Raw genomic sequence first — 25197 nt, 5'->3', positions numbered from 1 at the left:
AATACGAATATTAGAATTTCTAGAAGAAAGAACATATAAAATCAGAACATACTGGATTTAAAATTGATTGTTCACCTAAGACCAACAACACTTAGAGCTGAAATTTCATTTTTTTCTCCTCAAAATAAATGTATCAGACATCACTTAGTAAATGTAATAACTGCAGCCAAATATTTACAAGTGTGACTTCCTTATGCCTTGGCACCAAAAAACTGGGTTTTATGTTCCATTGTAAAATTATCCTTTATCATCTTCCAAAAGAGACAGACATATTTGAGGTGTCACAAAGAACAATTCAAACGTCACATTGTAAGAGAAAGCAAAAAACAAAGCTTATCACTCAAGAAACCAAATTTAATCAAAGCCAAAAATCTTATCTGAATCAGAGTTCATATTTGCTCTAGTCTACACTCAATCTATTTGATGACTCAATGTTAACTTTCAGTGACTCAGATGCTCTCACAAAGTTTGGGGCAAATGTTAACCTATTTTAATTAAGTTTGATAACTGATTGAAGAATAATTTGAAATAAACTCTAACTATGGAGATTGAAGCAGCCCCTCCAACTTTGATTCCAACTGCTATCAAATTAACCACCCCTGGGGAGGGGTGAGAGGAAGTATCAGCCCCTTACCACCTTACTGTAAATGAGTCGCAATCAGAGGCACTTTGGTGACAGATAGGAATAGGTGAGAAAGGAAGATGAGAGAGTAAAACATTTCAGCTATTTTTTCTTAGGTCTGGCTCTTGTAGCATGCGTGAGTCACAAAAAGTATTGAAACATCTTTAGAGAACTTTCTTTTCTTGCACCCAACTTTAGAATCAAGGAAGTCTGCTAAATCATGGTGCTTCTACTCTTCCCAAGATAGGGAGGAAGAAGAGAAAGGGGGAGGCATAGATGCAGAGGAAATCAAAGGAAGATAAGAGGAAAAAAGGGAAGAACTATTACTTATTCCTGTATGTCAGAACCACATTAAGGGCTTTTCATATACTAACCAATATAAATTGTACATCAGGCAATTATTAGTTTCCCAATTTTATAGATGAAAAAACTAAGGTATAGAAGTTAAGTGACTTTCTAGGATCAGACAGTTAGCAAACAGCCATGCTGTGATTTAAACCTGGTTACAGCCTACCAAATGTCTCTACTCTTATATTACTCCAAATGGCTTCCAATAAAAACAAAACATAAGAATGAAAATACTCTAAGCAGTGTTCCTATCCATACCTTCTATATGTCATTTCCTGAGTAGGATAAAATTCAGTGATTTCATCTAACTTATTATTTTCCTTAGGGAGACCCAAATAAAGACAGAAATACATAAATTGGAAAGAAGATATATCACACAATATATGATAACTATTCATTCTTTGATGATGATGATGATGATGATGATGAAAAAAGCATAGTAGAAAATATAAGGCATAACCTAAAAGAAAACATTTACTGGGTTTTTTTTTAACTAAAAACTAAACACTTGCTTAGGAGACAATCTTGTTTCTGTTGAATATAGTTGATCAGAAACAGAAGCGGGCCACATGATGGATCATGAGGTGAATAAAGAGTAGGAATGAGGTGAGGCTACATCTGTATTCCTAAGGCATTCAGAGACAGCTCCATATAATTGATCAAGTATGTGAGGCTGTATCTACCCATCTATTAGTCAATTTTTGCTCATAAGTAGAAATTAGTTTATTTGACAATAATTTAAATGCAAGAAAGCAACAAATGAGTCAAAACCAACAAAACTGGCAATCCCATTGGAAATAGACAAATCTTAATGTTTCGAGTATATGTGCTGGCTCATTTATAATAAGCACAATAAACCATTACAAAAATGAAAATGTCGTCTAAGCTTCGATAATTAGAAAGACAGCAAGCAGGTGTTGGAGTTCTGCTTTATTTAGCCAAGCTAATCAAACTAGACCTCACTTAAGATGGAATTTATTCAATAAACTTACCTGACATAACCTGATTTTCCACATCTGGACCGATCACACCATCCTATCCCTTTCCACTTATGAAAAAATCAACTAATTCAATTTTAATGACCGTATAATTGAGTTCCCTTCAAAGCATACACATGTACCCATTAAAAAAACAGGATGTATCATTATGAAGGGACTTACATATTTGGTTTCTCGACCAGCTGCTCTCGGAAGAGTTGTAGGCATCTGTAAAAAAATAAAAATAAGCATACTACTGAAGTAACCACAAAAATACTAAAAGTAATTCAACTTCTGGGATAAGCGTTCACCTTTTGTTGCTATTAAGACTTTCTAAACATTCTTGTCTCTTTTCTATACAAAAGCCTTGTCCCTTTGAAAATTGTTTTATTAAACTATGTCACTTCATTATTCTTTTTATTGCCATTATCTATCAGCTTGCTGGTAAATTTTGCCTTATTTATTGATTACATCCATTCATGGATCATAATGGACCCTCATGTGACTTTTGCCATTTTCAAAATGTACATGGAAGTCTCTACCCCTCTCACTTATTTTGAGCTTCCCAACTCCAAATGTATTCTCATCCATTCCATTTCACTCATCCACTCTCAAAGCCATTCCTAGACTTTGCCTTCACAAATAAAATGGGAAATCTGTGAAATTTCAATTTTTAGCATTCTACCCTGAGAACTCTAGCTCCTATTCACCATCTTCACTTCTCAAATGTCCCCAGTGCAATGTCCCTCATTGAGACTTCAAAATTAATGAGCTTTACCAGTTCCATTGTGGTGTTATTACCTCTTAGTTTACATATATTTCATATTCTCAGTTGTTTTAACACCTTAATTTCTCTTGCCTCTCTCTCTCTTTGTGACAAACTCACCTTTAAAAGAAAACAAAAGAAAAGAAAACAACAACCCTGGATAGACTTTATCATCCATTTTCTCTAAACTTGAGAAGTAAAACATTCCTGAGGAAACTCTCTCAACCAAGCTATTTGATTTCATTATAAATTAATGGTCATTAGCCTTAAGTGAGCATTTAATTCTGCCTAGTGAGCCCATAATTTTTCTCTTGTAGGCCCACTTTCCCACTTTTTGACATGAGATGGCCTATTTGATTCATTCATCTCCTTAGTAAATACTTACTGTATATCTACTGTGTGCCAGGAACTATTCTACACCCTGTATCTTATCAGTAAACAAAATAGACAAAGATGCCCTATGCTTGGTAAGCTTACATTCTAGCAGGAGAGAAGACAAACAGTATAATAATAAATAAATAAATTGTACCATATGTTAGAAAAAAATCATACTGCATATTACATTGTATGTTATACAACAACAACAACAACAAAAGAATAGAAATAATTTGAAGCCTCAGGTAATATATTCTTCCAGAGAAAATCTTCTTTGTTTCTGCCAAATAGCTTACTTCTTTTAGACAACCCAGATACTAAGAAGGTCAAGAGTGCTGAGGGTTTACAATTTCAAATAGGAGGGTCAGTTTAGAGAAGGTGACATTTGGGCTAAGATTTGAAGGAACTGAGGGAGCTGGAGATGTGAACATCTAAACAAAGAGCATTTCAACTAGATGGAGCAAATTAAAAGTGCTCAAAGATAATTTCCACATCTGAGAATGGTGGCTCAAGAACTCAAAGCAATCCTTCCAAAATGGACAAAAGATGGGTAAAATATTTAAAACAATATTGACATATTATTTATTAAAAATGTCAATGAGCTAACAAGAGAATAAAGAATGTGGGGGCAAGATAAGGAGAAGATGGAAATCCAAAGAGAGGACTCAAGTATTTGAGACCAGCTTTTGACCTAGAGATGTTTGACAATAACGATGAGTTGCTCGAGAAGCTGATCCAAACTTTTGACAATTTCAGAGATGTAGGGAGATAAAAGTCAGAATCCATGACCCACCAAAATTAGATTGAACCCCAGGAGTAAGACTGATCTAGAAGACCTCATATAGCCTTCAGCTTGGCCTCAAACCATTGACAACTGTTTATAAAAAATTAACCCAAAACTTTAAATTAAATTAAGTTATCCTTCTTTGCTAATGCTCCTGGTGTCTAATAGAAGCAAAGAAAAGACTATCCATAGTAAGATAATATCATATTAGCCCTCAAATAATTTATTTAAATAAACTTCCAAGTAGCAAATCCAACACACAATCAGATTCAGATACACAAACAGGTAAGACAATGTGATAATGGGCAGAAGTAAAGAACAACCAAAAAACACCCACAGAGAATCCAGAAATTTCTTTTCTTTGAGCCAGACCAAAAACAACCATACTTAATCATGCTTCCTTTGAGATAAAAGTTAAGCTTGCGAATGTTTACAAGGAACTAAAAACTATAAAAAGTGACACAACTGATTTGAAGAAAGAACAAAATGTGGCAAGGCAGGAGCATGCCTGGCACATTCGAGGCCACGGCAAGGAATCAGGCAGCGCTGGGGTGTTGTGAGGAAAGCAGGAGAGCAGGGGAGGGGCTGATGGAAGGTTCCAGAGACTAGAGCATAGAGGCCCTTCCAAGAACTTGTAAGGACTCTAGTTTATAGCTACAGGAAATGTGTAGGTACTGCTGGTTTTAAGCCGAGGGGAGCCATAATCTGACTTATGCTTTAAAAGGATCTCACTCTTTGATGTGTTCAAAATGAATTATAGTGAGGCAAGGGTCGAAGGGGAAAAACTATTGCACTATCCAGCAAAACATGACGATGGCTCAGCAGTACAGAAGTTATGAAATAATCATATTCTACATGTATTTTTAATCGATGGCAACAGGGTTTCTAATAGAGATGTGGAATATGAGAGAAAGAGAAAATTAGAACTTGACACCAAAGTTTCTGGCCTTGAGCAAATGAAAGATGAGAAGTCTATAGACAGACATGGGTAGGCAGGATATGGAATAGTTGTTTTTTTTTTTTTTATGTCTGTTTGTTTGTTTGTTTATTGAGAGAGAGAGAGAGAACACAAGCAGAGGAGAGAGAGAGAGAGAGAGAGAGACAGACAGACAGACAGACAGAATCCAAAACAGGCTCCAGGCTGTGAGCTGTCAGCACAGAGCCTGACACGGGCTCGAACCCACGAACCGTGACATCATGACCTGAGCCGAAGTCAGATCCTTTACTGACAGAGCCACCCAGGCGCCTCTGGAATAGTTTTTGTGGGAAGAAATCTAGACTAAATTTTTCAGATATGGATAAGAAATCTAAATGAAAATAGAGAGTGGGTATTTGGGAGCTGGAGTTTGGGAGATAATCCTGGACTTGAGATATAAAGTTGAGAGTTCTCAGCATACAGTTGATCTTCAGAACACCAAAGGAGTAAATGTAGAGAGGAAGGAGAAGCCCAAAGATAGAGTCCTGGAGCACTCCAGCATTAATAGTTTGGGGAAGAAGAGGAAGAATCTTCAAAGGACCCTAAGAAATAATGACGAGTGAGGTAGGACAAAAGCTGAGAGAGCAGGGTGTCCTAGAAGGCACTAGAGGAATGTGTGCCAAAGAGGAGGGAGTATCACCTGTCTCATTTTCTGTGGGTATGACAGCCCAACCAGGGCTGAGTTTATAGTAATGGGAACCTAGGGAAAGTAGTTTGGGTAGCGCAGTAGGGGCAAAGCCTGAATGGAAGGGATTTATGAGGGAATGAGAGAAGAATCAAAAGCTGAACACATAATGGTTTTCAACTTTTCCTTTTTCAAGCTCTTCCCCATCATATGGTTGCTTTTTAATCTCAGTTAATAATCTTAAACCTTTCTTCACTGAAAACTATTAGTTATTGAGTAACTAAAAATATGAGTTGCAAAATTCTTCATTTTGCCATCAGCCACCTACAAACATGCTTTGCACCTGTATCTGACATGTCCTCTGTTTTCTGTCCTATTACAATAGTGGACATTCCCAGCTTTTTTTATTTGAAGTTTATTTATTTTTTTTTATTCAGAGAGAGAGAAAGAAAGCAAGCAGGGGAGGGGCAGAGAGAAAGGGAGATAGAATCCCAAGCAGGCTCAGCACTGTCAGCCCAGAGCCCGATGTGGCACCTAACGCACTCATGAACCATGAGATAATGACCTGAGGTGAAATCAAGAATGGGACGCTTAACCTACTGGGCCACCCAGGTGCCCCTCCAGCTTTTTATCAAAGGACATTTATTTTAATCAGGCTGTAAGTTCCATGTCCTTCTGAGGACTTTTCATCCTTCAGGGTCTCCCTTTCTTTTGCATAATCAGCACTTCCTTCTAGTGCATCTACCCCACTAGCATGCCAACTTGCTCTTGTCATTTTCAGCTTTAAAAAGCAAACCAAAAGTTCTTCTTTGACCCGTTCCCCACCCTCCCAGACCCAATCTCCTTCCCCCTTTCACAGCCCAACCTTTCAAACTGGTTGTTTTTGTCTGTGTGTTTGTTTTACATACTGTGTCTCTGCCTTCTAACTTCACAACACTTTCCAACATCAGAGATGAGGAGAGCAGAGGGGTAATGTGAGGGGTCAAAATGTGAGGGTGGTGAAAAGAAGTATCTGTGAGAACAATATCAAGGTGGTCCTTCAGCTTGGCTGGGGAGAAGGGGACAGTTAAGCATAGGTTTGGTCAACTCCTGATGCTTTTCTCAGGGAAGACAATGGGAACAGCTATTTGAAGAAGAGTCTGGAAGGTACGGGGGGGGGGGGGGCAAAGATGAGGGATACTGTGACCAGGGTGGTGGGAGAGCAGTGTGGGAGAAATGGTTGACATCAGATGTTTTTTACAGCCTGAGACTCATGTTCCTTCTGTTCTTCATAAAACATAAACAAAAGACAAAACTCAGCAGGACTGGTAAATCCTAGGCACCAAGCTTTAGTATCTGGCATCTCAGGCATCAGGCATATTTGCAGCCAAGGTAGCTTATATGCTCAGAGAACTTTGAGTCCCCATGGAAAAACAGTAAGACATCTGAAAAATGGAAATACTGCAGGAAAAAACAATGGTTCAGTCATTCCTCTCTTAGGTTTTTACCCAAGAGAAATGAAAGCACATGTGCATACAAAACCTTGTTGATAAGTGTTCTTAGCAGCTCTATTCATAATAGAACCTAAGTAGAAATATCCCAGTTGTCCATCACTGGTGAACAGTTAACATATGGTACAACCATACAATGGAATACCACTCAGCAGTGGAGTACAAATGAACTATTGATACATGCAAAAACATGGATGAATCTCAACTGCCTTGTCAAAAGACTACATGTTGTATGATTCTATTTATATGACATTCTTGCAAAGGCAAAAGTATAGAAACAGAGAAAAAATCAGTAGTTGTACAGAACTTGGGTTAGAGGGAGGGATGTACTATAAAGGAGCACAAGAGAACTTTTACGTTTGATGGAAGTGTTTCGTACCTCAGACGTGGTAGTGGTTTCACAACTGTATTATGCTTTGTGAAAATGCATAGAACTATACACTGAAAGGGTAAATTTAACAGTGGGTAAACTACACCTCAATAAACATGGCTTTTTTAAAAAAAATAATGTTTATTTATTTTTGAGAGAGACAGAGCATGAGCAGGGGAGGGGTAGAGAAAGAGGGAGACACAGAATCTGAAACAGGCCCCAGGCTCTGAGCTGTCAGCACAGAGCCAAATATAGGGCTTAACTCTGGAACGTTGAGATCATGACCTAGGCCAAAGTCAGATGCCTAACTGACTGAGCCACCCAGGTGCCCCTAAAGATGACTTTAAAAAGGAAAATTATAGGGACACTTGGGTGGCTCAGTTGGTTAAACGTCTGACTCTTGGTTTTGACTCAGGTCATGATCTCAGGGTTTATGAGTTCGAGCCCTACATTGGGCTCCATGCTGACAGTGTGAAGCCTGCTTGGGATTCTCTCTCTCCCTCTCTCTCTGCCCCTCCCTGACTTGTGTGCTCTGCCTCTCTCTCAAAATAAATAAATAAACTTAAAAAAAAAGGAGAACTATATCCAACATAATAACACAGGGATTAAAGGACAGAAGAGACACTGAACAAATTCTAGAACTGAAATATCACATCAAGGAATCCCCTTGAAGGAATTAGGAAACAACAAATAGAAAAAATATATATAAAGATTCAGACTTAAAGAATACAGAAGCAAAAGTGACAAAATCACTTTATGAGTCCCAGGAGGAAGAAACATTTGAAAAATTAGTGACTAAAATTTATCCTGAATCTGAGGAGCAGAAAAGGTTGAAGACTTCATAGGAGAAGTCACAGAGAGTACCAATCCAGATAAACAAGAGAAAAAATGCATACTTGCATTATAGGAAAAATCAGTAACATTATAGATAAAGATAAAATTCTATAAACCAAGAAACAGACTCTTAATTCCAGAGAACACACTGATAGTTACCAGAGGGGAAGGGAGTGGGGGAATGGGTTAAATAGGTGATGGGGATTAAGGAGGGCACCTGTCATGATGACCACTGAGTAATGTATAGAACTACATTGTATACATATTCAGATTCTGTATCTCCCTCTCTCTTTGTTCCTCTCCTGCTTGCACTCTGTCTCTTTCTCTCTGTCAAAAATAAGGATTAAAAAAAATTAAAAATGGAGCACATGAGTGGCTCAGTCGGTTGGGTGTCCAACTTCAGCTCAGGTCATGAACTCACTGTTGCCGAGTTTGAGCCCTGCTTTGGGATCTGTGCTGACAGCTCTGAGCCTGGAGCCTGCTTTGAATTCTGTGTCTCCCTCTCTCTCTGTTCCTCCCCAGCTTGCACTCTGTCTCTCTCCTTCTCTGTCAAAAATAAATAAAGGTAACAAAAATTAAAAAAAAAAAAAACCCTACAATGTTTACCTAAAACTAGTATAACACTGTATGTTAACTATAATGGAATTAAAATTAAAAAACTTAATAAGAGGTAAGAACTGGATAGCCAAAAAAAAAAAAAAAAAAATCTAAAAGATTACAGAGCCCCTCTGTAAGCCACCACTCTGTAACAGAGGAGTAAATATCATCCTGGCAAAATACTTTACAAATATGTTGTTGAAGAAAAAGAACCAAGGGAAAAAAAGTGCTGAAGAGATGGGACCTATAGTTTTCTGTTCAACAGAACTATAATTTAAATGAAAGGGCAAAATAAAGATATTCTCAAAAACATAGGCTATAGAATCAACACAAAAATACCTTGTTGTATATAATTTTCAGCAAGATTCTACCAAAGAAAAAAAAATAAATCTGGGAGAAAGCTACGCATGTGTGAGAAATCAGGATCTAAATAAAGACGAGATCAAGAAACATAACCATAAAAATTCAGTTAAAAAAGTCAAAACAATACTAACAAATGATGTCTGTGTGTATCTTAATTAAAAATGGATGGAAGGAAAAAGTGCTATAGTATTTTCCTAACTTTAAACAAAGATATTATAAGCTTTAAAATTAATAGGAAAATAAACATAATTATTACCTTTGAAAATTTATGTGTAACTAAGAAAAGTAACAAAAATGTAAGGAAAATAGTCAAAAATTTAAAAAAATTCAAATTAGTAAATGTCAAATATCAGAAGGAAAGCAGAAAAGTAAAAAAAAAAAAAAAAATTAAGCTCCCAGGTAAATAGACTTTTGGATTGAACAAACGTGAAATCCAGAAATAAGTCGTTCTGAAAATAATAAGGTGAAAGGGGACAAGAAGATTTTTAACTAGTAGAAAATAGTAAAAAATAAGGAAAAAAGTAATAGAAAATGGTGACAAAAGCTATATCTAAGAAAACATGAATTTATATAATATTTATATAATAATATATTTATATTATTTATATAATTATATATTTATATAATATATAATATATATATTATATATATATTATATATATATATGTATATTATATATATATAAACCTACCAGGGGTCACCATTTTCTTACTGGATTAAGAAGAACAACCTCAGATTCAAAAGGATTATATATGCTGGTAAAGGTAATAAAATCAAAAGGACAAGAATGAACACCAACACATAAGCAACAGCGATGTAGCTTCAGAATATACAAGTCAAACCTAATAAACACTACTCCAGCTTTCTCTTTGTCTTCCTCTTGGCAGAAGTTACCACAATTACATTCTCTTCAGTACTGTCCTCTTGTAGCTTCCATGTTACCACACTGTTCTGATTTTCCTTTTACAACAATGGACATTTCTTTTCATTGTCCCCTATTGGCTCCCCGCCACCTCCTTCATTGGACCTGCCGTGTTTTGCTCCTTGGAGCTCTGCATAGGGCTCTTGCAACATTGATGTGCACATCATCCTCAGCTCCCTCCTAGCTCCAGACACAAAGTTTAAGTCTCTCCGATATGCATTTCAAACTCAGAGTGTCCAAAATGAATATAACCCTCTTCCCTCCATCTCACTATGCCTTCCACATAGTCATCTATGCTCAAGGCAGAGACCTGGAGCCCATCCACGATTCTTGTCTCATTGACCACTCACATCCAAACCCACAGCAAGTCTAAAATGTCTCTCACAAACCCACATGCTTCTCTCTAGCTCTCCTGGGCCCACCCCATCCAGGCCGTCCTCACTGACAGCCCTCAAACTTCAGTGGCCTACTCACAGTAGCCATCATGATCATTTCCATATGGCCTCATATTATTCCCCCATGTTTTTATATCTTCCCATTTTCCTGGAAATCCAAACTTCACACCATGACAAAACAAGCATACCTTGTTTTATTGTGCCATACTTCATTGTTCTCTGTAGATATTGTGTGCTTCACAAATTGAAGGTCTGTGGCAGCTCTGTGAACCTCAAGTCTATCAGCACCATTTTCCAACATTTGCTAGTTTGCGTCTCTGTGCCACATATTGGTAACTCTTGCAATACTTCAGACTTTTTCATTATGATTATATTTGCTATGGCAATCTGTGATCAGTAATCTTTGGTATCACTATTATATTTGTTTTGGGGTGCCACGAACAACGCCCATTTAAGATGACAAACTTAATCTATAAATGTTGAGTGTGTTCTGACCGCTCCACCAACACCCATTCCCCAATACCTCTCCCTCCTCTTGGGCCTCCCTCTTGCCCAAGATGAACATTACTGAAATTAGGCCAACCGAAAACCCTACAATGACCTCTATGTGTTCAGGTGAAAGGGAGAGTTGCACATCTCTCACTTTGAATCAAAGCTAGAAATGATTAAGTTTAGTGAGGAAGGCATGTCAAAAGCCAGGATAGGACAAAAGCTAGACCCCCTGTGCCAAACAGCCAAGGTGTGACTGCAAAGGAAAAGTTCTTGAAGGGAGTTAAAAGTGCTGCTCCAGTGAACACATGAGGGATAAGAAAGAGAAACAGCCTTATTGCTGATGTGGAGAAAGAGTTTGAGATCAAACCAGCCATTCACATTCCCTTAAATCATAGCCCAATCCAGAGCAAGGCCCTAACTCTCTTCGATTCTGTGAAGGCTGAGAGAGGCGAGGAAACTGCAGAAGAAAAGTTGGAAGCCAACAGAGGTTGGTTCATGACATATAAGGAAAGAAGCCAACTCCATAACACTAAAGTGCCAGGTGAAGCAGCAGGTGCTGATATAGAAGCTGTGGGTCATGCAGAGGCTCCAGCCGAGTTAATTAATGATAGTGGCCATACCAAATCACAGATTTTCAGTGTAGATAAAACAGCTTCTATTGGAAGAAGGTGCCAGTTAGGACTTTCATAGTTGGAGAGGAGAAGTCAGTGTCTGCCTTCAAAGCTTCCAAGGACAGTCCGACTCTTCTGTTAGGGGCCAATGCAGCTGGTGATTTTAAACTGAAGACTATGCTCATGGATGATTCTGAAAATTCTAGGAATAATTCTTGAGAAGTAAATTAGGCTCAATTTACTTTGGCTGTGCTCTATAAACAGAACAACAAGGCCTGGATGATAGCACATCTGTTTATAACATGACTTACTGCACATTTTAAGCGCACTATTGAGACCCACTGCTTAGGAAGAAAGATTCCTTTCAAAATATCACTACTCATTGACAAAGTACTTGGTCACCCAAGAGCTTTGATGAAGATGTTCAACAAGATGAATGCTGTTGTCATGACTGCTAATATAACATCCATTCTTTAGGTCATGGATCAAGGAGTAATGTTGACTTTGAAGTCTTATGTAATTTATAACAATATGGATGGACCTAGAGGGTATTATGCTAAGTGAAATAAATGAGACAAAGACAAATACCATATGATTTCATTCATATGTGGAATTTAAAAAACAAATGAACAAACAAACAAAAGCAGTAAAAGACTTTTAAATATAGAGAACAAACTGATGGTTGCCAGAGGGGAGGGGGAAGAGGGAAGGGCAGAATGGGTTAAGGGGCATGGGAGATACAGGCCTCCAGTTATAGAATGAATAAATCACCGGAAGAAAAGATACAGCACAGGAAATACAGTCAGTGGTACCATAACAGCACTGTATGATGACAGATAGTAGCTACTCTCGTGGTCACAGAGCATAATATATAGAATTGTCAAATCATGATGTTGTAACCCAAGATTAATGTAATATTATGTATCACCTTTGTTGCAGTTTTTTTTTGAAGCGGGGGGAAAAGAAAATTTTCCGGAAAGGATTCACCATTCTTGGTATCTTTAAGAATATTCGTGACTCATGGGAAGAGACAAGACTATCAACATTCACAAGAGTTTGGAAGAAGTGGATTCCAACCCTCATAGATGACTTTGAGGGGTTCAAGACTTCCGTGGAGGAAGTAAGTGCAGATGTGGTAGAAACAGCAAGAGAACTAGAATTAGAAGTTGAGCCTGAAGATGTGACTGAAATGCTGCCAGCTCATGATGAAACCTGAGTGGATAAGGAGTTACTTCCTATGGATGAGCAAAGAAAGCAGTTTCTTGAAATGGAATCTACTACTGGTGAAGATGCCAGGAACATTGTTGAAACGAGAATTAAGGAATTAGAATAGGACCTAAACTTAGTGGATAAAGCAGTAGCAGGGCTTGACAGGATTGACTCCAATGTTAAAATAATTTCCACTATGGGGACAATGCTGTCAAACAACATCACATGCCACAGAGAAATCATTCCTGAAACGTAGACTTAATGGATGTGCCACACTTCACTATTAATTTATTTTATTTTATTTTACTTTAAATGGTTATTTTTTAAATTTATTTTGAGAGAGAGAGGAAGAGTGCTGGTGGGGAGGAGCAGAGAGAGAGGAGAGAGAGAATCCCAAGCAGGCTCTATGCTCAGCCCAGAGCCTGACACGGAGCTCAATCTCATGAACCACGAGATCATGGCCTGAGCCGATATCAGAAGTCAGATGCTTAACTGACTGAGCCACCCAGATACCCCAACTCACTATCATTTTACATTAATAAATTGCCACAGCCACCAAAGCCTTCAGCAACCACCAACCTGATCAGTCAGTAGCCATCAACATCAAAGCAAGATCCTCCATCAGCAAAAAGAAGTGAATGCAGACATGGTACAAATAGCAAGAGAATGAGCATTAAAAGTGGAGCCTGAAGATGTGCCTGAATTGCTGCGATCTTATGATCAAACTTGAACGGATGAAGAGCTGCTTCTTATGGATGAGCATGGAAAGTGGTTTCTTGAGATGGAATCTACTCCTGGTGAAGATGCCGGGAAGACTGTTGAAATGACAACAAAGGATTTAGAGTGTGACCTACACTTAGTTGATAAAGCTGTGGCAGGATTTGAGAGGACTGACTCTCATTTTGAAAGAAACTCTACCGTGGGTAAAATGCTATCAAACGGCATCACACGCGACAGAGAAATCATTCGTGAAAGCAAGAGTCTGTTGATGCAGCAAACTTCATTGTTGTCCTATTTTGAGAAATTGCCACAGCCGCCCCAGCCTTCAGCAACCACCACCCTGATCAGTCAGCCACCATGAACACCAAGGCAAGACCCTTTACGCACAAAAAGATTATGACACACTGAAAGTTCTAAGGATGGTTAGCATTTTTAGCAATAAAGTATTCTTAATTAAGATAGGTACATTGTTTTTTAGACATAATGTTCTTGCACGCTTAGTAGACTATGGTATAGTATGAACATAAATTTTGTATGCATTGGGGAACTAAAAAATTGATTTGATTCACTTTACTGTAATATTCCCTTTATCACAGTGGTCCAGAGTTGAACCAGCAATATCTCCAAGGTGTGCGTTAACTATCACTATCCCTCGCCCACCCTTCTCATCTGACACACTTCATCCCTGGTTCACTATACTGAAGCCATGCTGGCCTTCACCTTCATCCACACGAAGTTCCTTCCTGTCTCAGGAAATGTGCACATGCTTTACACCTCTGCTTGAGGGCTAATCTCCCTGATCTTTCTATGGAGGACGCTTTCATTTTTGCTGTCAGCTTGAAGTCTACTTTCTGATCACTATAGCCAAAGTATCCCCCTTAGGTTCCCCTTAGGTTACTTTGTCTTGCTCACCATTATCTCCCCAATGCCTCATGGCACCAGGCCCACAAAAGGCACTTAATAAATACTTGTTAGAATGAAATAGTTATCTTAAATTTAGTTACCTAGAATAATTATTTTTAATACCATGAGCATTAAATGTTTGTTAAATAAATCAATAATATATATTATTATTCACATATTACCACTTAAGTCTTATTTTTATTATAAAATATAATATAAAATACTTTTTTCCTTTTTTAAAAAAATGTTTATTTTGGAGAGAGAGAGAGAGAGAGAGAGAGAGAGAGAGAGAGAGAGAGCACATGCAGGGGAGGGGCAGAGACAAAGGGAGGCAGAGAATCAGTGCATATTCAGTGCTGTCAGTGCAGAGCCTGATGCAGGGCTCAAACTCATGAACCATGAGATCATCACCTGAGTTGAAATCCAGACTCAGATGCTTAACCAACTGAGCCACCCAGGTGCCCCTAAAGTACTTTTTATATGTCTAACAAATGGAATAAAAAATATATTTTAAAATTTATATAGTCTCTGGCAAATCAATGTTTCATATTTTTAGATTAAATGATTTAAAGAATACACAATGAAATAGATAAATACAAAACCACAATTCTCCATTTATAGGTACTCCCCACTAAAATATAATTTCTTAATATTGATGATTATTGGTTACTGAGTTTCTAAGTCATTATTAATGGATAATTGTCTATGATACTCTAATTAAAAATTACTCTTTTAGTTATAAGCAATTCTGTATATTTATTTTTTTAAGTTTATTTATTTATTTTGAGAGAGAGAGAGCACAACCAGGGAAGGGGCAGAGAGAGCGAGGGAGAAGGAGAACCCCAACAGGCTTCATGCTGTCAGCACAGAGCCAGACACGGGGCTTGAACTCATGAACTGTGAGATCATGACCTGAGCCAAAACCAAGTCAGATGCTTAACTGACTGAGCCACCCAGGCACCCCAGCAATTCTGTACATTTAAAACCTGTTTTGGGGGTGCCTGGTGGCTCAGTCGGTTGAGTGTCCAACTTTGGCTCAGGTCATGATCTTGCGGTCCATGGGTTCAAGCCCTGCATCAGGCTCTGTGCTGACAGCTTAGCGCCTAGAGCCTGCTTCATATTCTGTGTCTCCCTCTCTCTCTGCCCCTCCTTCATTAGTTTTTTTTTTAAGAAATAAAACCTGCTTTGTATACACAATGTACAAGTTTTAAGAGGAACATGAAAAAAGCATTAATACTAATTCCAAGAGTAAAAATAAGGCTGACAAAAAAGAAAAAAAATCCTGACAATTATAAAGAAAAAAAAAACACAGCCATTTTGAAAATTTGATGAGTAGATCTGTATTAAGCATCCAGAAAATAGTAATTTGGGGAAATGTAGTCTTTTATTCCAACAATTGAAAATGGTTACATTACAAGAAGGAAATAATTAAATACTCAATTACAACAATTAATGACTTAGTAGTATCCTAACCATCTAAAGCATCCAGGTTTCTGTCCCTCTGAGTCAAAGAACAATGAATAAACTTAGTCAACAAAAAGAAAAAAAATTCCAGGAATAACAACTGTGTCAAAAGTTCTTAGCCTGATGTAACTTCAGTCTACTTCCTTTTCCACTTCTGTAATTCTAAGTGATAATCAATTACTAACTACTGAAAATATGGTATGAGATAAGAATAAGCCACAAATTCTATATGCTGTTCTTAAGATGCTTTCTAAAATGCCAGCAAAAAGGACATAGTCTAATACTTTGACTTTCAACCTGTCTTGAACTTAAGCCATAGTTAGAAATAAATTTACTTTGCAACCCTGTACACACATACTTCTATACGTACACGTAAACCAATTGAAACATATGTAAATAATACCCACTCACTACTTGGAACAGAGTCTGGTATTTTACATTCTTACTGTTCTTTTTTTAAAACGCTGGTTGATATTCAACTAAATTAACTTCCCAATTCACTATGGAGCCTCAACCTGCAGTTTAAAACTACTGACCTGCTAACTCTTAAGTTTCAGTAAATTATATTAAATATATACATACTTTCATTGTGTCAGAAACCAACAATGTCTGTGAGGAACTTGAAGGAGAGTCAGAAGAATTCTGGAAAAAAAAAAAAAGGACAAGCCTATGATACATCTTACTCAAAAAGAGGAAAATGAAGAGAAGCAAAGCAAATGTTTGAATTGCACATTCTAGTCTAAGGCATTACCATAGACAAGGAATCCTGTAAGACCTTATCAATGGTAGCACAGAGCTCTTCAGTTTGCTGTCTGAGCTGTGCAGGGAAACAAAACTGGAAGAATTGAAACCAGTACTGAGTTAGCAATGAGTTTCGGGATCTTTGTTTCAAAAGCATGGGTAGTCTGAAGTCATTACCTCCAGAGGCGGGTCTAATGTGTTGTCCTTGAAGACACTTTCAGTCTTGGCTGGCTCATCGAGTGCCTAGTGATAAATGAAATTGTTCTCATGTGAGGCTTTTAGTCAAATACAGAAGTAGTAGAAAAGTATCTTCAAAGAAAGCCCTGTAGTTCTCAACATCTCAAAAAAGAAAAAAAAATATGTTTGAATCATTTGATGAGCTATTATTTGGCATGGAAGCATTTTCCATATTTGTCTAGTTTCTCCAATGTAATTAGTATCTCCAATATAAGTTGCTGAAATAAAGAAAGGTGGCTGAGATTTTAAACAGACAAACTTGAACTTGGACATCTTGTATATCCAAATGAGCCTTGTCCCCTTCAAAGAAGTCACCTTGGGAACCCACACACAGAAACAATGATGTAGCCGTTTCTTATTATATTATAAAAACTGTCTGAGGAAATGCTTCAGAGCCAGTTTACAAAAAACATGCACACACAAGAAAAAAAAACCTGCCTCATTTCTAAAAAATTTTAAATGTTTATTTTTGAGAGGAAGACAGAGCATGAGCAGGGGAGGGGCAGAGAGAGAGGGAGACACAGGATCCAAAGGAGGCTCCAGGCTCTGAGCTGTCAGCACAGAGCCCGACGCGGGACTTGAACTCACAAACTGTGAGATCATGACCTGAGCTGAAGCTGGATGCTCAACGGACTGAGTCACCCAGATGCCCCAAACCTGCCTCATTTTTAATAATTTATATCCAAAAAGTCTTGGTTACTTTATTCACCAGATTTGGACTCAAATGACACTCAAACCTCTTTTGAAACATACTTTTTTATTTATTGTGATGTACTTCAGATATATAAATGGAGAAAATAAGATGGCCCTCTGTATAGTGTACCTACTCCATTGAGAATGAGAAGTAAAGCATTACAAAATATTAGAGGCCAGTATATATTTACTGGTTATTCATGTTTTCTTTTATATATTTGCTCATTGTTCTGCTGGGTGGTCTGATTTGTATTCATTTGTTGGAAAATGTGATTTAATCTGCATGCAAAATATTTGTCAATTAGATGTCATGTAAACATCTTCAAAGTCTTGGCTCCCCTTTTCACGAGTGTCATGATGTCTTTTGTCAACACATGTAAGTTTTCATTGCAGTGTGGTCAAGTTTTCATCATTTTCCTTTGTGGTTGGTGTTTCCTTTCAGAAACTCCTTCCTAATCTAATAAGTCACTCCCTCCCTTGGGCAAGAGTCTTAAAAGTAGGGGTGTTAGATATGTGTTCTAAACCCTTCATGCCACAGTGGGGAGGTGGGGGTTCTCTCCCAATTGCATGGAACTATGCCAGGATTAGAGTTTTTAAGGAGAGTGTGTTTCAGCTTGCTTGCTTGCTTGCTTGCTTGCTTTCTTTCTTTCTTTCTTTCTTTCTTTCTTTCTTTCTTTCTTTCTTTCTTTCTTTTTACCTGTTTTGATAGTGTCATTCATCCAGTGTGTTGGAGTCACTCACAGAATCGCTGGACTTCTCTCAGAGAAAGTGCTCCATGTATAGCTAGCTGTATATTGGGTGTGTCTGTGGGAGGAGGGAAGTTCAGAAGTCTCCTAGGTCACCATCTTGGCCCCACACCTTTATCATTTCTCATATTTATTTGCATCTACCTACTTTAAAAAAAATCAATTTCTCCAGAGAATGATCAGTTCCTACTCACTTAGACTAAATTTTAGCCTTGAATTTCTTTGGCATACTCATATCCCATTTCAGTAATATCTGTTCACATCTTTACTGTTTCCTTCCTTCTATCGTTTTTGGGTTTATCCTGATTTTCCTCATTGTATTCCTTTTGTTTCATATCACAAGTTAAAATATGTAGTGTGATCATTGCCATTCATTCTCAATACATCTTTAAATATTACTGTTAAGATTTCTTAGATTCATGGGTTATTTAAAAGTAGTTTTCCCTTTTAATTTTTAAAAAATGAGGATTTTTTCCAATTTCAGAATTACCTACTAATTATGTTATGGCCAAGGAATTTGTTCATAATAGTAAGTTGCTGTGAAGTTTGGGATTTATGGCATAAGACATAGTGTTTGTAAATATTTCATTTATATTTAAGAAAATATCTATTTTCTAGAGGTTGTCTGTGGGATTCTGTGTGTGTGTGTGTGCGTGTGTGTGTGTGTGTGTGTGATCGAAATTATTCATTGTTCTGTTCAAATTATCTCTAGTTTTACTGGGTTTTCTACATACTTATTCTATCAGTAACTGAAGGTGTCATCATCAAATCTCAGGGAATTATAATGGGTCCGTTAATTTCTCCCTGTGATACCAGCAATTTTTGCTCAACATAGTTTGAAGCCATTTTATTAGCTACATTCATAATTAGAAGTATTCTTCCCTCATGAATTAAATATTTACCATTACGAAGTGACCCTCTATCTCCCCAGTAATGCTTAATGTCTTAATATCTATTTTGCCTGATACAACCAAATGCTTTAATTAGCATTTTGCTAGTTTATCAGTTTTTGCCTCTTTATTTTCAACATCCTGCATTCGAACATTAAAAATCAGTGGTTTATAAAAAGCAGATGTCTAGAATTCATGTTTTGATTCAGTCTCATCTCCATTGTTTTTTAATTGAAGAGGTTAACGTTTCTTTTATTACAATTATTTACACATTTAAATGTTTCCAACATATCTGTTTTAGTTTTGTTTCACTTTTTCTATTTCATTTTTATTCAATTTTTGAATGTTTTAATTGATTAAATTTGGGGGGTTTTCACTTACTCATTTTTCCCTCCACCAATTTGGACATTGTGGCAGACAATGTTAGGTGTTCACCAAGTACTTTGATTTTTTTCGAACACAGAGATACATTTCCTTGGTCTCAAGAGTTTAGGTATGAGCTTGTAACTAATCCTTGCTAAATAAATGTGAGTAGAAGTCATATACAACCTCTGTTAAGGTTGCATCTACCTACTTACCTCTGGCACAAGGCGGCTAGAAACAGATATGGCTTCTCTCTTTTCGCCTTCAGATAACTAAGATGCAAGATGGAAGCAGGTTACATCCCCGAATCACTCAATTACTGAGGCTTATGTGAGAGAGCCAAAATGAACTCTACCAAACTGTGACATGGGAAGGAAATAAGCAATGATTGTGCTAAGCCGCTGAAATATCAGGGTCTGTCCACTGTGGCAGTGAGTATGGCTTACATTAAAACTAATACAAATATTATAGGCTGGTTTTTACAAATTAGTCTTGGAGAGTTTTCCATTCGTCCTAAGGTCTAAACCAAGCAATACGAAATCTAGACTTAATTCACATACTATACAAGAATACGTGTAGTCTTCACCCCCTACCCTGGTTTTTATGTTCCAATTGCCTTAAATACATTTAATTATGCTACAAACATATCATCATGTTAAAATTTTTGCTTTAAATAGTTATAGGTATTTCAAAGGAATTTTTGAAAATTGTGATTACCCACATATTTATTATTTCCCATGCTCTGCATTCCTTCCTGCAGTTCTGAGTTTCTATTCAACATTATTTGTCTTCAGCTTGGCCAACTTCCTTCAGCATACTTTGTCATACAAATCTGTATGATTTATTAATAAATTTTACTTATAAAATTTATTTAATTTATAAAATTTATTAATAAATTTTCTTAGTTTTCTTTTAGTTGAAAATGTCTTCATTTTGTCTTCATTCTTGAAGGAATTTTCCCTGGCTACACAATTTAATTTTCTTTTTCTCTCTCAGCATTTAAAGGTGTCATTCTGTTGTCTTCTGGCCTCCACTGTTTCTTAGGAGAAGTTAGCCATCATTGTATTGTTCTTCCTCTGTATGTAATGCATTATTTTCCCCTAATTGCTTCCAAGATCTCCTCTTTATATTTAATTTGTAGAAGTTGAATTGTGATATGCTCAGTCATGGTTTTCTTTGAATCGAACACTTTGGAGACTATCTGAGCTTCTTAAAACTATACATTTATATCTTTTACTAGATTTGAGAGATTTTGATTATTAGTTATTCAAATATTTTCTCTGCTCCATTCTCTCTCTCATCTCCCTCTGAGACTCTAATTACACTTTGATACCATCCTACAGGTCATTGGAACTCTTTTCATTTACTTAATTGTGTTCCCTTTTTATTCAGATCAGATCATTTCTAGCAATTTATCTTCAGGTTCACCAACACATCTGCTTCTCCAGTTTTATCTTAAAACAATCCAGGGAATTTTCTATTTCCAATATTTCCTTTTTCTTTTTTTCTTTTATTTATTTATTTTGAGAGAGAGAGAGAGAGCAAGCAGGAGAGGAGCAGAGAGAGAGAGAGAGAGAGAGAGAGAGAGAGAGAGAATCTCAATCAGGCTCCACACTGCCAGTGCAGAACCCGACTCAGGGCTCGAACTCACGAACTGTGAGATCGTGACCTGAACTGAAACCAAGAGCTAGCTGGACGTTTAAACAACTGAGCCACCCAGTTGCCTCATCAATATTTCATCTTTCAATCCTAGAATTTCCATTTGAGTGTATTTTATAGTTTCTAGGTTTGGAAAGTCCTATATAATTCATTATTAACATATTTTCCTTTATACCCTTGAGAATAGCTTTAAAATCCTTGCTAGCTAACTGCAATGCCTGGAACATCTTTGGGTCAATCTTTGTGACTTATACTTTCTCTGTGAGTATAGTTTACATTATCCTGTTCCTTTGTATGTCCAGATATTAGAAATGTTTGTAGCCTAGCTATCTTGAATGACATGTTATAAAGACTCCAAATTCTATTATGGTCCCCCGAAGAGTCTTTTTGTCACTGTTGCTTAGTTTTAGCAGATGGTTAATTTGGCTCCAAATTCTGCCTTCCCGCTGGTGGGCAGCAGCTAGAATCTCCATTCAGGTAATTTATCCTTACCTCGACTTAGCTGGGCTTAACGGGCACATGTGTAACTCAGTGGTCATCCACGGGTATGGGCAGAGTTTACATGCAACATATGGGGCTTCTTTTCTGTGACTCATTCTTTTCCTGGCTTCTCCCCTCACTTTTTAGCTCCTGTGTAACCTTATGTTGTCTTCTCTGATTCCTCATTCGGTAAGTCTGCTGGTTTCTTGCTGAGTTTTAGTTGCTCCATGGTAGAGCTTCCCTTAGGTGCAAAACTCATAAAATCTCAAAAAACATTCAATTCCATTATGTCTTTACAAGCATGGACTCTACTGCAGTTTCTACTGATCACTTGGTCCAGTACTTTTGAACAATTTTATTTTTTGTATTTTTCCCACAGTTTATCATTGTTATCCACAAGAGTTGGTCCAATTCAAGCTACTCTTCAATTTCTATAAGCATCATGAGATAAACCAATTTTAATTTTTCAGCACAAATTTTCCTTATTAGCAGAGATTATGTAAATTCAAATCTCAAACCCACTTCGGGGTAGGCTTGGGGTTAAAGATTCCTTTTTCCTACACTGAGTCCAGATGATATAAGAATATTTGCTTGTCATTTCCCTTTGCAATTTTCTTCTTATCCGTCTTGTAATTTAGAGGGTAACCCTTCAAAGATCCTGGCTTTATGACAAGGAGGCAATTCCAGTCCTCATATCACTCAGCTCCAAATCTTTCTCTCCTTTCACTGAGTTCATAGTAAAATGCAATCCCTACAGTTAGTGAGCATGATACCGTCAGAATAACCAAACATTCTGAATTTCAGCTTGCTTTTGGTATTCGACCCATGAGGATTTCCCCTACTTTTTGTGAATTCAGCGTTCTATTTGGGATGAACCACATAAAACTGTTGTATTCAACTGAAAATTATACGCTGCCCTGTCCTCTTCTTTAGATTTACTTCTGTTCCTCACTTTTTCATTATCAGTCGATATATCCATTTCCTGACCAGAAAGTGTCACATCAGCTGTGGAACCATGGAATCTAAGGCTCAGCAGAATCAATTTTTCCTCTTCTAACAGAGCCAGTGATATAACAGACCCAGAACTATTAATCTCCACCAACAAGAATCATGTCCACATGCTAGTTGTCTTTTTGGCCTAGGATATACCTCCTAAGAATTCAGAAAAGTTACCTCTAAAAATAAGAATTTATCATCTTCTTATTTCAATAACTCACAAAGCAAAATATTGTCTGGAACTTTTTTTTTGCAAAATTTACTATTCTGCATTAAATAACAAAATATAAAACATTGTCTATGATAACTTAATAGAAACATGTGAGATTGCCTCTTTATTATCATAAGAATTTCTATTTTGCTTTCCTCCTTTGTCCCCTAAACTTACTAGTCATGAGCAATGAATACCAGGAACAGAAAATTTTGTAAAAATAACTCATAGCTGGTGTTCAGATAGTTTAATTTTTCCCTGACACAGAGTTACAATCATCTATTTACCCTGTCAGTGAGTAAGGAGGAAGGGTCCCAACCTTACTGTTATAGGGATGGTCAAATACCTGACCTCTACCACTGGGCAGATGGAATCAACAACAGTTTATTAGTCACATGTACTCACAGCCCAGGGGAAGAGAATGCTGCACAGCACGCTCAGCCACATGAGGGTTGTGCTCAGGAACAAAGTATATAACTAGGGGGAAGCAGGCTTTGTAATATAAGAGGGTGACATACATGTCCCCTGGTTTGCAGAAGGCTGTGACTGGCTTGTCTGAATCAGCAGGAACTTCACCTGGTCAGCTTGATAAGGAGGGTTAGGGGACCTTATCTGTGGGTGGAAAGTGGGAGGGGAACTTGCAATTAGGCTACTTGAGGCCCCTCTTTCACTATATGTCAAGACGGCACATAAGAAGGGGTCTTAATTTTAGACTTCATGTCACACATGGCTTCCAATTATAATGATAATTATGGAGAAGAAAAAAGTCTGAAATTAAGGACAAGGACTAAGAACAAACTCCTCAGGAGAGAAGCTTGATCTAGCCCTTCCTCCCCTTTCCAGCCATGCCTTCCACCTACTTCTCACTTGCATGCTGTCCTTCAATCACAAAAAACCACTGGAGTCCTTTGACCTTCTAACTTCATGTTACTAACTCCACCTAAATTGTCCTTCCTTCACTCCCAGCTCACTTAGAAAACTCCTATGCATCCTAAAGATCCTAATCAAATTCTCTTATGATATATTTTTGGACTTCATACCAGGAAAAGTCTGTCATTTCCTCCTCGGGCACCATATCATTTCTGACATACTCTAAGCATATAATTGCATAATTACTTTTCAACAGTATCTATACCCAGCTCAACCATTTGTCTCCATCACAGTCAGAAAAATATGGTATTTATCATTGCAGCCCCAGGTTACAGCCAATGAAATGTAATCAATAAAGATTTTAGGATGAATTGAAAGGGTAAACTAACAACTGAATGGAATGAAATGAATAAATGAATCATACAAATAATACGATTTTAATACTCAGCAACATGCTCTAGAGAAATGGCTTAAACTATTTGAATATTTTAAATAACAAATACATTAGTTTTTTTCCTGCATTTCAGTTAAATTTGTTACCATCAAAGATCTGAGCATATGATCCGTGTTAGTGTAATGAGCAGGTATTTTTCCAGCCAAAAGCAAATAAGGTTAACATCTTAGTTACTCTGTGAGAACTTACAGTAGGCAAACACAACTTTCAATAGGCTATTTAAAATATTGAAATTTACTCAAAAATGAAAAAACTACTCAGAGCCCTTGGAAAATCAAGAAAGATAACTGGTATTAGGTGAATAATGCTGCAACTTTGAAATAGAGCAATACTCAGACTGCATTAAAATTTGGATGAAAGGTTATTTCGAGTTTAAATAGCTTAGAAGTTTACTAAAATTGATTTTTTTTTAAATTGATGAGTAGTTATTTGTCAAACGTATCATCTTGATTCACTCCTTCTAGCAGCCACAAAGAGTAGGATTTTTTCTCTATAATACAAAATATATTTTAATAAAAATATATTAAATCTCCATTAAAAAGAACTGTAACCATAAATTGCTTTTTGACACCTTAGCCAGCAGGAGTGTATTGATGGGTTTTTTTTAGATTTATTAATTTGAATAAAGTTGTGTCAGAACATTCTCCAATAAAATATTTTTATTAAAAACATATATTTTCTGCCAGATTGGACTACAACCAAGTGAGACATAAATGGCACATGCTTTGAATTCTATTTTTAAAGATTCTTAACTAATGTAAGTTATCAGTAATATTGTCATTAAAAGTCATTATATTTTGTGCAGAATAACCAACCGTGGGGCCCTGTTTTCAAAATGAGAGCTAGTAAATCACATTTTTGGTAGAAAATAGTTTCTGAGCTCAACACTACATTACAACTAAGAGCCAAGGACTGTGACCAAGCACTGTAAATCAAAGTTCTTATGGGAATTTATGCCAATAAACTATCATGGGTGTTTCTCACCTGAAAGGAGATCTCTGATGGAACTGTAAG

The 25197-nt window shown here is 37.0% G+C and overlaps 1 protein-coding gene across 11 annotated transcripts in view; it reads right to left on the bottom strand.

Moving 5' to 3' along the window:
- The window catches only part of MLIP (muscular LMNA interacting protein), a 247595-nt gene that overhangs the window by 69688 nt on the left and 152710 nt on the right, over positions 1-25197 (bottom strand). For 5 of the 11 annotated variants that reach the window (XM_045057659.1, XM_045057657.1, XM_045057660.1 and 2 more), the window contains exons 6-10: positions 19729-19785; positions 16762-16827; positions 16595-16678; positions 16426-16485; positions 2131-2175 (exon numbers count right to left, since the gene is read on the bottom strand). In XM_045057659.1, coding sequence (XP_044913594.1) covers positions 2131-2175; positions 16426-16485; positions 16595-16678; positions 16762-16827; positions 19729-19785 — 312 coding nt within the window. The remainder of the gene's footprint in view (positions 1-2130; positions 2176-16425; positions 16486-16594; positions 16679-16761; positions 16828-19728; positions 19786-25197) is intronic. The other 6 variants (XM_045057661.1, XM_045057667.1, XM_045057658.1 and 3 more) reach the window with 5 other exon arrangements.

Source organism: Felis catus, chromosome B2 (assembly GCF_018350175.1).
Source record: "Felis catus isolate Fca126 chromosome B2, F.catus_Fca126_mat1.0, whole genome shotgun sequence".
NCBI lineage: Eukaryota > Metazoa > Chordata > Mammalia > Carnivora > Felidae > Felis > Felis catus.
This window is presented reverse-complemented; position numbering and strand designations above follow the sequence as displayed.